The sequence below is a fragment of the Sinohyriopsis cumingii genome, chromosome 18, assembly GCF_028554795.1.
Source record: "Sinohyriopsis cumingii isolate HCF-2022 chromosome 18, ASM2855479v2, whole genome shotgun sequence".
Lineage (NCBI taxonomy): Eukaryota > Metazoa > Mollusca > Bivalvia > Unionida > Unionidae > Sinohyriopsis > Sinohyriopsis cumingii.
In genome coordinates, this window is record NC_142978.1 from 55,712,609 (window position 1) to 55,730,772 (window position 18,164).

At 33.7% G+C, this 18,164-nt stretch overlaps 1 protein-coding gene across 3 annotated transcripts in view; it reads left to right on the forward strand.

Annotated features, from left to right (window-relative positions):
* LOC149776688 (mediator of RNA polymerase II transcription subunit 24-like) overlaps positions 1 to 18,164 on the forward strand; it is a 92,854-nt gene that overhangs the window by 43,801 nt on the left and 30,889 nt on the right. For all 3 annotated transcript variants that reach the window (XM_089941222.1, XM_089941221.1, XM_089941223.1), the window contains exons 13-17: positions 5,035 to 5,155; positions 5,838 to 6,007; positions 11,968 to 12,067; positions 12,817 to 12,998; positions 16,714 to 16,945. In XM_089941222.1, coding sequence (XP_089797348.1) covers positions 5,035 to 5,155; positions 5,838 to 6,007; positions 11,968 to 12,067; positions 12,817 to 12,998; positions 16,714 to 16,945 — 805 coding nt within the window. The remainder of the gene's footprint in view (positions 1 to 5,034; positions 5,156 to 5,837; positions 6,008 to 11,967; positions 12,068 to 12,816; positions 12,999 to 16,713; positions 16,946 to 18,164) is intronic.

Sequence of the window (18,164 nt, forward strand, 5' to 3'; positions counted from 1 at the left end):
ATGGATCTGGGTTTCATATGAGGATTAGTGAAATAAGTCAGGGAACCAGGCTAACTTTACAACAGCACCCCAGATGCTTTAAACTGCATCTATTTGTTCATGCAAAGCATCTGCATGATAAAACTGTTGATTGTACAGTATTTTTAAAAATGGCATCCAGAAATCATTGCATGTTTAAGACGAAAGGGAAAATAAACTTCTAAAAAAGTGTTAATAATCAATACAGAAGAATAAAAAGGAGTATTCAAATTTTTGTGAATAAAAGCTGGAAAGGACACAAGTTTATTGGACATCATGTGCCCATTTTAGCATGTCTTGCGGTGGGAGATATATAGCAATAACAACGTAACTAGAGGGCCCTTCAGTCGGGCCGAGTGCTACCATCTTACTATTTTTGTACAGAGAGGGTACCCCTCTTTATGGGGCTCCCATTTTTTTAAAACTTTGATTGGATAATTTCATGAATTGTGGAAACATTTTACATGATAACCTGTGCAAAGGAAACCATTTGGCATTTCTTTTAAACTATACTTTATTGATTAGAATTTGATATGGCTCAGAATATTTTCATGAAAAATCCACAAAATGTGTGGTTCATGGAGATTTCATGTGGGAGATGTTTTATTTAAGTATCTAAATATAGAATGTGCTAAGAATGTTGTGGCACTTATCTTCATTTTGTGGGAATAGGGTTATAACATACCCTCTTTCTCATCTTTAACTGGAAATGTGTGTCAGTTCTCTCCCTTGAGCACCTGGTAGAGGTAGCAACCACAGAGTGACGTTTTATCAATAAAGTACAATGAAATCTGTGACAAGACAAAATCATCTTATCAGTATAATAAATACACGTATATTTTAGTACATTAAGGTGATTTATTGTAAGGTACTTTACTGACAAAATATTAGACTCCATCGGTAGCAACTATATATTCAGTGAATATAAATATCATTGCTGCTGCTACCTGTAACCAGCAGTTTGTTTTTATTATGACTGCTACAAAATAGTATAAAACCTGCTTGATACCTTTGGATATGAAATTAATGTAGTAGTAGAAAAGATTAATACAGATTTATTTTTGTATCTTCACAGATGAGATGTGATTGTTTTCTGTTTGAAGAATAAGACCCCTCACCCTGTAATAATTTAAAAGAAACTTTTGAAGTTGTTATGGTTACTCACAGCTCAGGCTGTTGTTGCATCGGTGCCCCCTGCATAAACATCTTCATTTGTCTGTGATCTTATTGTTATTTCACACTGTTTAAAAAATAAGTTAATATTGTTATGACAAAAAATGCCAGCACAATCCAACTATGCAATAAAGCAAGTGCAAAATAAATAAATAAATAAAAATAAAATGTATATACAGTACTGTATTTAACTTTTATAGGAAATATTAGAGAAAAATAAATATTTTATGTAAACTTTCAGTTGTAAAGCAATATTTTTAGATGAATTAGTCTAAAACAATTCTGATACAGGTCGGCATTTAAAAGGAATAAATATCTGGATTGTCTTGTTACATTGCTCTTATAGATTTCTTTTTAAAAAGTAAGAAGGTAGATGTTACCAATCCCCTTTGTTTTTCACTTTAACATGAATAAAACATGAATAAAAACAAGCTTTACACACAGTATGGTTTTTGGATTGAAATACACTCATAATTGTAAATTCTAAGTAATTAAAGCTGCAAATTCTGGATTGGCCAAGGCACATTTCCCCAAAATTTCCTTTTATATACCACATACATTTGTAAATATTGATGAACCTTAAATGAATTGTCATTGCAACCAAATGTATCATGTTCATTTATGTTGATGAGCCCTTGAATGAATTGACATTTTGGCTTTTCATATCATCATGTTCCCTGATTACCCATTATGCTAACTTTCCCAAAATATAGTCTTAAGTTTAAGGCTATATGGGCCAAATTGGGTGTGTGGGATGAGTTGACAATTTTTAAAAAGTGTCAAAGTAAAATTCAGATATTGTTTGATAGAAAGTGTGTTTGGAGATATATAGGGAGAAAAATCTCTTCAAGAGGAAGATAGTAAAATTTGAATGCATGCAAAAATACATTTTCACATCTTGGCAAGTATACACTCAAACTTGTCACAGAATTGTATGTATGACAACAAAGATATCCTACTAAACTATGTAATTGTCTTGAATTCATACTCATCATCAGTTCATTAGGATCACAGCACTAGATAATTATTTAGAACTGGGGTACATTGTTTTCAGAAGTGGCTTAGTTGATCTTCATGAGAAATTTAGTCGGATTTCGCCTTGGGTCAGTGAAAGCCCTTTTTAGTCCATAATCACACAGAAAACATCACTCTTTCAGCCTGTTTCTTTTTTTCTGTATGAAGGCTGTAATTGAAATATAATGTATAAAGACTATAATGGAAATATAACATAAGGTTTGTAATGGAAATATACTGTATGAAGGCTGTAATGGAAAGATAATGTATGAGGTCTATAATGGAAATATAATTTGTGAGGGATAAAATGGAAAGATAATGTATGAGAATTATAATGGAAATATATTGTATGAGGGCTATAATTGAAAGATAATATATGAGGTCTATAATGGAAAAATAATGCACGAGGGCTGTAATGGAAAGATAATGTATGAGGGCTGAAATGGAAAGATAATATATGAGGGCAATAATGGAAAGATGATATACAAGTGCTATAATGGAAAGATAATGTATGAGAACTGTAATGGAAAGATAATGTATGAGGTCAATAATGGAAATATAATTTGTGAGGGATATAATGGAAAGATAATGTACGAGGACTGTAAAGGAAAGATAATGTATGAGGTCAATAATTGAAAGGTAATATATGAGTGCTATAATGGAAAGATTCTATATGAGGACTGTAATGGAAAGATAATGTATGAGGGCAATAATGGAAAGGTAATGTATGAGGGCAATAATGGAAAGGTAATATATGAGTGCTATAATGGAAAGATTCTATATTAGGGCTGTAATGGAAAGATGATGTATGAGGGCAATAATGGAAAGATAATGTATGAGGCTATATTGGAAAGATCATATCTGAGTGCTATAATAGAAAGATAATGTATGAGGGCTATATTAGAAAGTTAATGTATGGAGGCTATAATACAAAGATCATGTGTGAATGTTATAATGGAAAGATTATGTATTATGGATATAATGAAAAGGTAATGTTTATTGTCTTACAGGCTGCATATACAGATGTAGGTGTAACTATTGATGTGCTCTGTTAGCTGACATACTAAATTATCAAATTTGATTTATGTGAGTGGCAGTTTCAAGTGAAATGTCACTAGTAAGGCATTGTGATAAAAACAACACAAATGCCGAAAAATGCATAAAAGAAACTTATTGGATTCATAAGTTAGATACTTTGTATCCTAATGGACTTAATGCCAATGCACTATATAAAACTGTATAATTTAAATTGATATATTGTATATCCTTTATAACAATATAATTATATGTATGACTGTTTGTCTCTATTTTATTTTATTATTTTACTAGTAAGGCATAAAATCACTGACAGCAGTTAAATATAATATTGGCTAATTAGAGAAAAAGACAGATGATAGAAATAAGTTTCTATGTTGCCAACTTGAATAAACAGTTTTTAACACATAAAGTGCTTGTCATGTCATTTTTAAAGGTAAACAACTGTTGACATCTGTATTTTGGTTTAACATGAATGGTTGTGAAAGTAATTTTGATTGGTATGGTGGCTCTGTAGGCAGCATTATGTCGTAGTTTAATCTTGCATTCAGCAGATAAATTTACAAATGCTTGGTTAAGGTATGCACTACATGAAATGCTCCAGATGTCTTAACAACCAACATGATGATTTCATTCGGCAAATACTGGTTGATGAGAGCAGTGATGATAAATGATTTTGAACATTCTGAAGTGTATGAGATTACTGGAACTGGGAAAGTGCTGCTATAACTACCAATGTTTGACCTTGAACTCAGAATGATGCCAAATGTCAACCTGATGTACATGCTGGATTTACAAAGACAGGTGGTATGCTTGTTAACCCCCTATTCAGTGGTATTTTGAATGTAGAAATGGAGAATACCAAGCCTATAAAAAATGTAAGCCTGTTTTGTTATGATAAATTCTTGCATTTGGTTATAGATCAAACAAGTTGATGCAGATCAGACAGTAAATAGGGTGAACCTGATTGACAGCAGCTGCATGAGAAAAAAGAAGCCTGTTGCACCTGATGAATTAAAACTTTTTTTTTGCAATGGTTATTATCCATGAATTTCATGCATAGGATTTTGATTTTTACTGGGCAGCTGAATATGTGATCTCAACCCCGTACTTAAGTCAATAAAATGAGTAGGGATACATTTCTTAATATACATTGCAAGTAACACCTGAACAGGTAATGAATTTAACAGGTGACTCTCTTTGTGAGCTCATAAGTGTACATGAGATGACAGACTCTAGAATAAATAACAAGAAAAACTACTGAAGTTCTGTAAACATTTATTACCATTTTTAGGGGGAGTACAAGTTGTATTGGTGTTCCTGGACTATATACTCATTATCTGTTATGCATTCTACACCTATAATTTTCAGAACATTGATATAAAGTTGTAATGGACATACATGTATATGGTTGAATATATTTTAGACATACCTGAACTTTTTCTTTGAAAAATAAACAGAAATGCAGTTGAAATAATGAAGTAATTTATATGTATTACCAGTATTTGCATCTGTAAGTCTAAGTATGATAAAATTACTTATGTGATATGATGTTTATAATAATATTTCTGAAATAACAATCTTTTTTCATAAAGGATTTGTTTGTTTATTGTAAGGGATCAAGTACTACAAAACTATATAAGTGTTAAACTGATGAATATTAAAAAGTTCAAATTTGCTTCTTTTTAAAAAAAAACATTTTAAATGTCATTTATGGCATGACCACATTTATATCTGGAATGAAGTTATAATGGGGATTTAATGAAATAGAGTTGTATTTTGACTGTGTTTCAGGTTTAATGAGTTTGCCAAGCGTAGTGCACTGGAATCAAACAAAGGTGCAAATACAAGAGCTTTGTTGTTTGATATTTCCTTTTTAATGTTGTGTCACATTACACAGTTGTATGGAACAGAGGTAAGTTTATTTTATAGTTTTTCGCTTGTGCTTCTTTTCTTCCAGTAATAACAAAAGTGAAAAACATAAAATTTCCAGGCAACATATTAATTATTTATTTTCACAGAAATACATATGTTTTAGACTGTTTTTTGTGGTATTATTTAAAAGATATTATTTACTCAAATTTGTATAGTTTTTATCTGTCAACATGAAGCAGATGGGGCATATAGCTTTGTTTTTGAGTGCTGATATACATGTTTACTTTTTTGCAGATATTCAGCATTAATTGATTCAACTATGGCTAGGATTCAACATTCTAAATGTTTTATTTCATGTACTGTTTCTGTGATATGCATTAAGCATTGTCAGGGGAGATAAATAGGGATGTGGCTGGGTTACTGCCCTCTGAAGCTGATAAAAAGTGCCACTGGAAAACCTGGTTCATCAAAAAGACAGTCACAGATAAAAGAGCGATTCCATTCTTTCTTTTTAGTTAGCATCTTTGCACCTTGATATGCTATAAATACATAGATATTGCCTTTTCCTTCAGAGCAGCATGTTTGTGATACATTATCTTTGGAGTTGTGTTCCTTTATTGGATCTTAGACCAATCAAAATAGCTTGAACTCTGAAGACCGTTAGTATTCTTAGTAATTTGATTTCTTCTGATTTCTGCTTCATCTTTTTTTATTTTCTTCAGATTATCACAAACAGCCCAGAATGTATGGATTCTTTTTTTGTGCAGTGGGCACTAAAATGTTTGCCTGAAGATGGGAAGTACAAATCCACAGACAGTGGCCTTCCTTCTGACCCTAATGAGGTGGATGCCTTGTTGACCCAGTTTACCACTGGAAAAGACCTACGACAAGGGTAGAGTATTACATTTTAAAAAATAAATCAGTGTGACATACATTATAAGCTATAGCGATATTAATGATTAGATATCTAGGTTACTTTCTCGTTCCCTATTGAGATTAATTTTATCATGTATAGCTCAATCGACTGTAAGGCAAGTATTCCTGACATTACAGAAAGGAGAAAAACCTTACAAATTATTATCAGAAACTGACTTTTGACTGAATTTGACATAAAGCATCCTGTCCGAGATGGCTTTCAGATTTTTACAAATGATGCTGATCACCATCAGATATGGTCACCATTACTAAAAATAGATAGCCCCAAAGCTATTTCTCAAAAACCTAAGAGCAGATTTTGACCAATTTTGATAGCATCCTGGCATATTGGGTAGAGATGTCAAAATTTTGGGAAATTTTACCGGGAACCTGTCAATCCTGATGATCAGTTACCCAGGTACCCGATCAAATGGAGATTGTATTAAATGTGAACCTGAACTGCTTTTTGTTGTAGGTTCACACATGCCAAGCCCCCAAGAGAGGTATAAGCATAATTTACTACTGATATAAGTGGCAAAAAAGTGTAATTTGAGCATAAAAAGAGCAATCTATATATTACATGCCTTAATTCCAGAAAAGTGAAAAATGTACATTATTATTTTATGTAGCATATGTTTATTTTTGCTCCTTTTTGGCTCTGCAGTTAATTTTTGTCATAAATCCATGTGGATTAGTAGTTAATACAAGAGTATAGCTGCAGAAGAAATTGATAAATTATTTATACATAGCACTCACTTTAACTAGTCTAAATGTCTACAGTAACTTCGCAGTCATAAAGTCCTTGATTGATGACTTTTGGGTATTTGTTGGAATCTTTAATAGAGGGCTGTCATTTCGATAGAAAGCATCCTGTCATAGAGATGTCAATTTTGATAGAAATCATCCAAGCACAGAGGGCTGTACATTTTGATTGAAAGCATCCTGGCACAGAGATCTGTCAATTTTGATAGAAAGCATCCAAGCTTATGGGGCTGTCTATTTTGATAGAAAGCATTGTGGCATAGAGGGGTGTCAAGTTTGATAGAAAACATCCTGGCATAGAAGGCTGTAAATTTTGATTGAAAGCATCATGGCATAGAAATCTGTCAATTTTGATAGAAAGCATCCAAGCATATAGGGCTGTCAATTTTGATAGAAAGCATTGTGGCATAGAGGGCTGTCAAGTTTGGTAGAAAATATCCTGACATAGAAGGCTGTCAAACTTGATAGAAAGCATTGGCATAGAGAGTTGTCAATTTTGATAGAAAGCATCATGTCATTGAGGGCTGTCAATTTTAATAGCATCATGGCATAGAGGGCTGTCAGTTTTGATAGAAAGCATCATGACATAGAGGGCTGTCAATTTTGATAGAAAGCATTGTGGCATAGAGGGCTGTCAATTTTGATAGAAAGCATTGTGGCAGAGAGGGCTGTCAATTTTGTTAGAAAGCATCCTGGCATAGAGGGTTGTCAGTTGAAACAAATGATGCTGATCACCAATCATATAGGACTGCTTTTATTAAAAGTAGACAAATTTTTAACCAAGTTCATGAAAAGCACAAAGCAGAATTTAACCAGTTCTCGAATGATGAACTTCAAAATATGTACAAGTTGGGCTTTTTTGGCAACTAACTTCAGAGATGTGAACCATTTTAGAGGTTTCTTGGCTTAACTGGACATAGACCAAAAGAGCTTATGGGATAGTCGGTCATCTGTCCATCCATTAGTACAAGTTTGTTATTGAAGTGTATTGTAAACTACTTGGAGGATTTGCCATAAAACTTGAGACACACATTCATCTCATAGTTTACTTGGTCCTACAATAAAAAGTTGCTGCTCTGGCATCCAATATCATTGTCACAGCAACCACCATGAAAATCTCATCACTACTTTGAAGAATGTTTAGTCATATCAGAATAGAGTTTCCACTACTAGACTTTAGGATGAAAATGGCACTGATTTGACTCACAATATGGCCAGTAAAGCAGATCAAAAGACTTTGTATGTCTAGTTGGTCCTAAATAAAACTCATGCCAATATTATGTCTTGAAAATCTTGCTAGTTCTCATGAATGGATGGTCATATAAGAATGGGGTTTTCACTAAAAGACTTATTGTGATGTCGAGTTGGTCCTAAATGTGAGCCATCTTGAAAATCTTGTTATTGCTAGTCCGTAAGTATTAAGATTAATATTGGCTTGAGTTTATCACCAGATGACTTGTAGTATCTAGTCAGTCTTAAATGAAGAGGATGTTGCTTTCATGTCTTGTATAGCTGCAACAGGAACCATCTTGAAAATTAGTGTGGCTACTTCTCTTTATATCAATGTGGGTTTTTTACTAAATGTTTGTTTATGATGTGCAGTTGGTCCTAGTTGAAAATCGTCAGACATTCAATGTGACCATCACATTGGCCATCTGAATAATCTTGTTATATCTACTCCTGAATGGATTTTCATATCAGCATGGGGTTTTCACTGAAAGACTTGTTATGATGTCTAGTTGGTCCTGAATGAAAATGGTATTGATCTGACCTTCCAGTATGACTGCAACAATGGTCATCTTGAAAACCATCTTACAGCTACATCTCCAAGATGGCTGGTCATATCAGTATTGTGTTTTCTTCAAAAACATTTCTTTTGATGTCTGGTTGGTCCTGAATGGAAATGATGCCAATCTGATAACCAGTATAACCACCATGGCAGCCATCTTGAAAATCTTGTTATTTTAACGTATGCAAAACATAAGTCTTATCAACATGGGGTTTCCATCAGAATAATTTTGAAAATGGTGCTAAATCTGACATCCACAACAGCTAATTTGAAAATTTTGTTATTGCAGAAGAATATCAGAGATAGTTTCAGCACTCAGCAGAGAAAAGGATGAAATGATCTATAATTCCTGGATGTTCTTTTAGGCCATAGAGCATCAGTCCCCTAAAGGGACACTTGTTTTAATTATGTTAGAGCCTGTCTTAAAGGACCACCTCTTTTGCCAGTAAATTATGTTAGAGCCTGTCTTAAAGGACCTCTTCTACTGCCAGTAAATTATGTTAGAGCCTGTCTTAAAGGACCACTTCTTCTGCCAGTAAATTATGTTAGAGCCTGTCTTAAAGGACTACCTCTTTTGCCAGTAAATTATGTTAGAGCCTGTGTTAAAGGACTACCTCTTCTGCCAGTAAATTATGTTAGAGCCTGTCTTAAAGGACCACTTCTTCTGCCAGTAAATAATGTTAGAGCTTGTCTTAAAGGGCCTCCTCTTCTGACAGTAAATTATGTTAGAGCCTGTCTTAAAGGACCACCTCTTCTGCCAGTAAATTATGTTAGAGCCTGTCTTAAAGGACCACTTCTTCTGCCAGTAAATTATGTTAGAGCCTGTCTTAAAGGACCACCTCTTCTGCCAGTAAATTATGTTAGAGCCTGTCTTAAAGGACCACTTCTTCTGCCAGTAAATTATGGTTTCTAAAGACAGGTCTGCTCTCATGACCGGTCATGACATATTCATTTAAATCTGGAATCAAGAACATGGTCTCTCAAGACAGGTTGTCTCATAGCAGTGGTCTGTCAGGACAGGTTTTGCTGTATTACAAAGTGTTAGTAAAAACTCTGTATCCTGAATTATTATTACATTTCTGGAAAATCAAACTTTTTTCAGGATAAATTTTAAGCAGGTGTTTTCTAAATTAACATTGTTAGGGAAAAAAGATATTCAGCACCAGTATGAAAGCATAGAGTATAGTATCTTAATGTAAAAACCAAATGCAGATGGCCAAAACCATTCTCTTTTAATTGAAACAAAAGCCACCTTACAGAATTTGACCCAGTTTGACAGTAAATTGTAATTGCTTGAAGGTCTTTCACATTTGTAGAAATTGTTTGGATCCACCATCAAATACACTACCATTGTTAACATTAAAAAGAACTGATACACGTCAAATAAACTACCATAGTTAACATGAAAAAAGCACGGATACAACATCAAATACACTACCATTGGTAATATTAGAAAAGCACTGATACACCATCAAATACACTACCATTGTTAACATTAGAAAAGCACTGATACACCATTAAATACACTACCATTGTCAACATTAGAAAAAGCATTGATACAACATCAAATACACTACCATTGGTAACGTTAGAAAAAGCACTGATACACCATCAAATACACTACCATTGTTAACATTAGAAAAGCACTGATACACCATCAAATACACTATCATTGTTAACATTAGAAAAGCACTGATACACCATTAAATACACTACCATTGTTAAGATTAGAAAAGCACTGATACACCATCAAATACACTATCATTGTTAACATTAGAAAAGCACTGATACACCATTAAATACACTACCATTGTTAACATTAGAAAATGATACACTATCAAATACACTACCATTGTTAACATTAGAAAATGATACACTATCAAATACACTACCATTGTTAACATTAGAAAAGCACTGATACAACATCAAATGCACTACCATTGTTAACATTAGAAAAAGCATTGATACAACATCAAATACACTACCATTGGTAACATTAGAAAAAGCACTGATACACAGTCAAATACACTACCATTGTTAAGATTAGAAAAGCACTGATACACCATCAAATACACTACCATTGGTAACATTAGAAAAGGATACAACATCAAATACACTACCATTATCAACATTAGGAAAGCACTGGTACACTATCAAATACACTACCATTGTTAACGTTAGAAAAGCACTGATACAACATCAAATACACTACCATTGTTAACATTAGAAAAGCACTGATACAACTTTAGCGAAATGAAAGCCACTTAACAGAATTTGACCAGCTCTGATAGAAAGCAATCTTGCACCAAGGATTTTCAATACTTGACCATTGATTTTGATGTGCCCTCAAATATGAATGAAGGTACAAAAACTATATAAACATTGTAATATTGTTCTTGACATGCAGTCAACAACACTGGAATAAATTTTTGCTGAAAGCATCCCACTGTCCTAGATTTCTTGGCCAAGTGCTCTTGCATTTGGGTATTAAATATATACTGGCATGGTGGGTGATCTAGGACCCACTTGGACTTATTGTTCTTGATTGTTTAACAAGTTTTATAATCTTATTGTGAATAGAAGCTAACTATGCAGTATCTCACAGGAAGGTACTTTCTTGGCTGCAGTGACAGTCTTTACAAATTTCAGTTTCTGTGTGTAAATCAATGTATTCCCTTTCCTAATCAATTTGTCTTCATGTCCCAAAGGATATGAACTTAGAGGTAAGGGTTTTTCATGGTTTCCAGGATGCAAGCAAGCTTATTTCATTTTCAGACAGAATACATTTATTGTTTTGCCTTAGTCCTGTAAAAAAAAAATGTCATACATTTTGTGGTACAATAGTGTCTATCTGTCTGTCTGCCATTATTTATCTTTTGCAGGACTGTAGGTTAACTTGCTTGTGGAACTTGAATAAAAGTAGTAGAATAACTGACCTGGTCAAACTTTATTTAAGCAAGGAAGATCTCAACCTTCATACTTGTCAGATTGTTGGTAAAATTGGGCTGTCTTTGTGTGCATGTGTCAGATACAAGTGGACAGAAACAAGACTGTGACCTTCCATATCTCTCATCCATCGATCATGATCCATTCAGTTCAAAATGTCCGTTTCTCTCATCCATCAACCACTATCTATCCAGTTCAATATACAAATTATCTTCTAAGAAAATGTTTACTACTGAAAACTGAAATTTGCGTGAACAACATTGAACCTGTTTAGGTCAGAAGGTTACGACTGACTCACCTCAGTAGATTTTTTTCAGATTTTTCATATGTATTTGTTAGCATATATTATAGGTGACTGATTAGGTCAAAAGGTCATGGTCGTGATCATTGAAGAGAGGACAAAAGTTTGTTAATACATCTGAATTATTCCATTTTTTTAGATTTGTTGACTGGCACGAAATATGCATCAACAGTCCTTTGGCCATCCAGGAAGTCCTTTTTGCTTGGGAACATGGGGCTATCAATGTTGATAAAGTCAAGGTATGTGCTTCCCATATGATGTTATTACCAGTCATTACAATATATAATCGAATCAGCTAAGAAGTGCTTAATTTGAACCATTTATGGTTTCACAGGAAAGCAATTAGAAATACACACCATTATAGGTAAAATATAGGTATGTTTGTCCCTCTTTTGTTCATATATTAAGGGACAGTAGCATTGTCATGAAATCGTCTATGTTTCATTATGGACAAGAAGTATCATCATGTGTTACTTCCATAAATGAAATCCTGTTTTAAAGAATGCAAGTATTAGTGCAGAGAATTGGTTGATATTCAATAATTGGTTCATCATAACCATTTAACTGTTGATTTTAATCAGTTTGATATATTTTCTAAAAAAATTCATTGGTAATAACATGTTTGGATATTTCATAATTGTGTTATTGCTTGTGTCCTAGAAAGTGTAACATTTTATTGGCATGTTTTGTTTTCTGCCATGTTATTTATGCTTGCATTTTGCTAATCAAGATTTTTTTGTGCATATTTTACTTTTCCTGGAAGATTTTGTTCAAAATCCAAATCAAACTCTGTAGAAGAAAACTAAATGTATTTATATTCCTTTACAGAAAATTTAAATTGAATGGATGATTATTTATCTTCTCAACACAGTCTTCAATTATTTAAATTATTCATCACATGGCTAATAGATATAGGAAAAACATTTTGAAAGCATAATCTTGGAAATGAAAGCACCGTCATAAGAATGTTTTTTATACTTGTTTTCAGAGTATTCTGAATTATGTGAAGACAAAGATGTGTTTCTTGCCAGTGGTTATTTGTGCTTGGTTATGTAGTTACATGAATACATTGAGTGAAGATGCAAGAACCAAGCCACTTGCCATGTTGCAACTTCTTTCTCAGATAGGAAATCCCATTGATCCAGAATCCAGCAGATACTATAATGAAAGGTTAGTTACTCCTGTTGCTATTGTCTGCCTCCACTCCATTATGAATCATATCCCACCTCATGTTTTATCTAGCCTGCCTCCACTCCATTATGAATCATAACCAACCTCCTGTCTTATCTAGTCTGCCTCCACTCCATTTTGAATAACATCCCACCTCCACTCTTATCTAGTCTGCCTCTGCTCCATTATGAATCATAACCAACCTCCTGTCTTATCTGGCTCCAGTCCATAATGAATCATAACCTGCCTCATGTTTTATCTAGCCTGCCTCCAATCCATTATGAATCATAACCAACCTCCTGTCTTATCTAGTCTGCCTCCACTCCATTTTGAATAACATCCCACCTCCACTCTTATCTAGTCTGCCTCTGCTCCATTATGAATCATAACCAACCTCCTGTCTTATCTGCCTCCAGTCCATAATGAATCATAACCTGCCTCAAGTCTTATCTAGTCTGCCTCCACTCCATTATGAATCATAACCAACCTCCTGTCTTATCTGCCTCCAGTCCATAATGAATCATAATCTGCCTCAAGTCTTATCTAGTCTGCCTCCACTCCATTATGAATCATATCCCATCTCCAGTCTTATCTAGTCTGCCTCTGCTCCATTATGAATCATATCCCACCTCCAGACTTATCTAGTCTGCCTCCACTCCATTTTGAATAACATCCCACCTGCACTCTTATCTAGTCTGCCTCTGCTCCATTATGAATCATAACCAACCTCCTGTCTTATCTGCCTCCAGTCCATAATGAATCATAACCTGCCTCAAGTCGTATCTAGTCTGCCTCCACTCCATTATGAATCATATCCCATCTCCAGTCTTATCTAGTCTGCCTCTGCTCCATTATGAATCATATCCCACCTCCAGACTTATCTAGTCTGCCTCCACTCCATTATGAATCATATCCCACCTCCAGTGTTATCTAGTCTGCCTCTGCTCCATTATGAATCATATCCCACCTCCAGTCTTATCTAGTCTGCCTCCACTCCATTATGAATATTTTATAAAGATATTTTACCGTTATGGAAAAGCAAGTTCACAAACGCAAGTTGTTCTCTGCACTTTGTGCAGTGATTAGTATAGTGGTTTTCACACGTTTTTTCCAATATTCACACAATCTGAAGTAAAAGTTATATGCACGCTGAAAGCATGTGTTGATTGTTAATTATTCTTGCTGTAGTCGTTCAAACGAATAGGTGTACAAGCGTTAATTATTGGAAATTTGCAATGGATAAATGTACATGGAAACGCTTATGAGAAAATTTTAGCAGTATGAAATTTGTACAGACACCATTCATAGACCTTGAAATGTAATAAACCGTATACGAGCTTCGTTTTTCTTAACCTAATTTTGCTGTTAATTTTTCCCATTGAATTCAGACACATAATAATGTGTGACAAAATTATTGAATAGTTTAAATATGTATGCAATTTTGTCAATGGAATTACATATATTATGGATTAATTGCAAGCCCCGACGGTACGATATCAGACGACAAGTAAACAGTGTAGATACTTTGTTCATGCTGTATATTAGACATTGAATTCAGACACAATGATCTAGGGGAAAAATATTAAATATTGTAAATATGTGTGCAGTGTTTCAGTGGAATTACATGCATTATAGATAAACTGCATGCCACGACGGCACGATAGTAAACGGTGTTGATATTCTACTCATCATACACATTAGACATGAATACTTGTATATGTGCCAATGAGTTGTTCTCTGAAAAAAGTAACATACTGTAAAACCCCACTTTAACGCGACCCCGATATTAGTGCGATCCAATTTTTTGTATGGGGTTCTACTCTACATCCATATTCCTTTGAAAGGTCATTATTTAGATGCCCTGAGAGGAGCATACCGCAAAAATCAATGTTAAAGTATGTTGACATTTTTGGATGAAATGAACCTAAAGGCATGATCCAGTACAATCCACTGCAGTAACCAGTAATATTAAAATAACGGGTAGGAAACTATAGTGACAAAATTCTCTGAATCAAAAAACTATGCAAGTAGATTCATTTAGCTGGACTTTATCATTTTTGTATTACTTGCCATACATTCTTAAATAATCCAGTCTGAAAAAATTGCCTTATGATATTTTTTAAAATTCCTGAGTATAATTTAAAATATCATCGCTTTTACTAATTTCAAGAGAGAAAATAATTTAGACATCATCGTTATTATTATTGTTATTATTATTATTATTATTATTATTATTATTATTATTATTTAAGACAGAAAGAACCATATATGCATGCATACAGAATCAAAGTAATAACTAAAATATTCAGATGACTGAATATAAATTTACCAGATAAAGTATACGTTTATTTCATGTTTTCACTTTCATTAAAGAGTTATTTGTATTGTATTTGCAACAGCAACAATAATAATAATACTATTAATGTCTACACATTCTTTCTAAGTGTTAATCGAATTTCTGGCATGCTAAATTCCATAGAAATATGAATAAAACAATTCTGTGGTTAAGAAACTTTTGTTCATACTGATTTATTGTGGAATGTTTATTTTATAATATAAATATGATATAAATCTATAATCTACTTGTATAACATATTTATGATTTAGATAATTACATATCTATAATTTTGAAAATTTTGTTACCATATTGTTTTACCCATTTATTATAATTGTCTCCATTAAAATTGTAGTGATCATTGAATATAATATTTATTATTTATGATTTTTCCAAAATTGTATAATATCACTTTTTTATTTTTTGGGTTATGAGCATGCTGTTTTTCCTACTGTTCTTTGTATGTAATTTTGGTGAGACTATAGGTAATGCTATTTCCATTTGTCTGTCTGTCCTTAACAGTTTTTTCATTCCAGAGCATAACACTCAAACTAGGGTATCAACCAAAGTTATACACATGTCAATCAAGTTCCATAGAGGTGCCTTGATATTTGCAATCTTTTGCATTCACTGTTTTTGTTGCCATGGAAACAATGTATAACATAAGTATATAAATAGAGTACTGGACTGTAAAATATTTGCATATATGTATTGTATAAATTAAGACTACTGGTAAAAAGAATACTTGCATAAGTAGTACGAGTCATATAATCATGCCAGAATATTTTCAGATTTTAGTACAAGTCATGATCATGCCAGGATTTCCTTAGATTTTAGTATGGGTAATGATCGTGCCAGAACTTGCTTATATTTTAGCATGAGCCATGATCACACCAGGATATCCTCAAATTTGAGTACAACTTGTGATCATGCCAGAACTTGCTTATATTTTAGCATGAGTTGCAGAAAATTTTGCTTCCGTTGTGAAAGGCTAGTTACCTTACACTGTTTGGAAAGTGAATGCCTGGTATTCACTAGTGAATCAATATCTTACTCTTTTTAGTTTGCTGTTTTTTTTGTTGAGCCATTTCTGTCAGAGAGACTCTTCCTTGCTTACAACCCCAGGTACAAACCCCCATTTCCCGCAGATAGACTCTTCCTGGTATGTTAAGACTGTTTCATCTTACAGTGCATGCAGTTTATATGCTATATAGTTTATTAATATTCCAGTATCTGATATTTCTCTTCCTTCTTCCTCTTCTTGTTTATTGTTCTTAGCTATTGCTCAGATACACTTCCTACATTTCCAAGTATCATTGTTTACTCACATCTTTGTGATTCATTTTAAATATTTCATCATGATGACTTTTCATCTTTCAGGTCCCATTTGATGGTTACCATTTTGAATCGAATGAATAATGACATTCTACCAAGCTCCAAACGTTCCATGGGTCATCAGTTTATTATGAGCAGTGCCCTTCCCAGTGATGTGATGGGGGAGACGCTGAAATCTGTGTTCAACTCCGGCTGGTTGGATCTTCGGAGCCTTCATACTTTGGAACAGTTGCTTAATTTATGTGGATCTGATTGGTTCTGTGATAGACTGGTTCATGTAAGGTTTTGTTGGTGGAATTTAAGAAACCAGTCATGTTTATTTACTTGCATAACTTAATAGTCTTGTGGCAGATTTTATATATGCAGAAGAAAACAAATTATAATAATGCAGTATGAGAGTCTTTACAAGTTCTTACCATAAATATTAAGGCAACAATAACATGGATAAAGAAATATAGAAATAATAATAAACCACCAACAAACAAACACGAATACTCAAATAATGCATTGCCATACACTTCGTGACATTAACACAGAACATGAAACTAGACTCTTCCAGACCGCTCTGGTGGCTTAGTGGTTAGAGTGTCCGCCTCGGATGCGGGAGGTCAAGGGTTTGATTCCTGGCCGAGTCATACCAGAGACTTACAGAAATGGTACTAACGGCTGCCTCGCTTGGTGCTCAGCATTAAGAGGTTAGTGTTATGACTGGTCGACCTGGTGTCAAGATAATGTGACTGGGTGCGACATCATGCTACATGTCTGCGGCATGATGCCCCAGTGCTAGATATCACTATAAACTGCCACATTGCAGACATCGTAGTGATATGACTGAAATATTGTTAAAGCTGCTATAAAAGTCCAAATCACATCACAACACACATAGACTCTTCCATGAATACCTGCAAAGATTCAACAAATGATATAATATTGATGTCATATACAACTAATGAGTTATGTATTTACCATACTGTGGAAATGTTATTAATGACAGATGCATGTGGTCCATGTAATTATATGCATTGACAGCATCCTTGATTCAGTTCAGGATTCTAACTTCAGTTCAAGATTCTAAATACATAGTTCAAAGTTTATATCCTTTGGATGAACTCTTTTGACTTTTCCATCCAATTTCTGGTCATGCCACTGATGAAAATATCTGCATTGGACTTAGCTACAATATAAAGTCCCCACAACCAGTATCATTAGGTTTATGGACTTTTCGGAGCTAAAGTAACTTTGGCTAAATGAATGAACAAAAGTAGAAAAAAAATAATTTACAGGCTACGACTAAATCAATGAACTTAAGTAGCAAGAAAATAATTTTATGTCAGAGAATTGTTCGCAAAACATTTTACATCTGTTGAAATTTTAGCTTGATAAGCAAAATCTTTGCTGGCAACAATGTGTTTTTCTTTGTTTCTTGTTCCGATACGCCTGTTAATGCAAACTATGAATGTGAAGTCTTAAAAATCCAACGCAAATATTTGCCATAA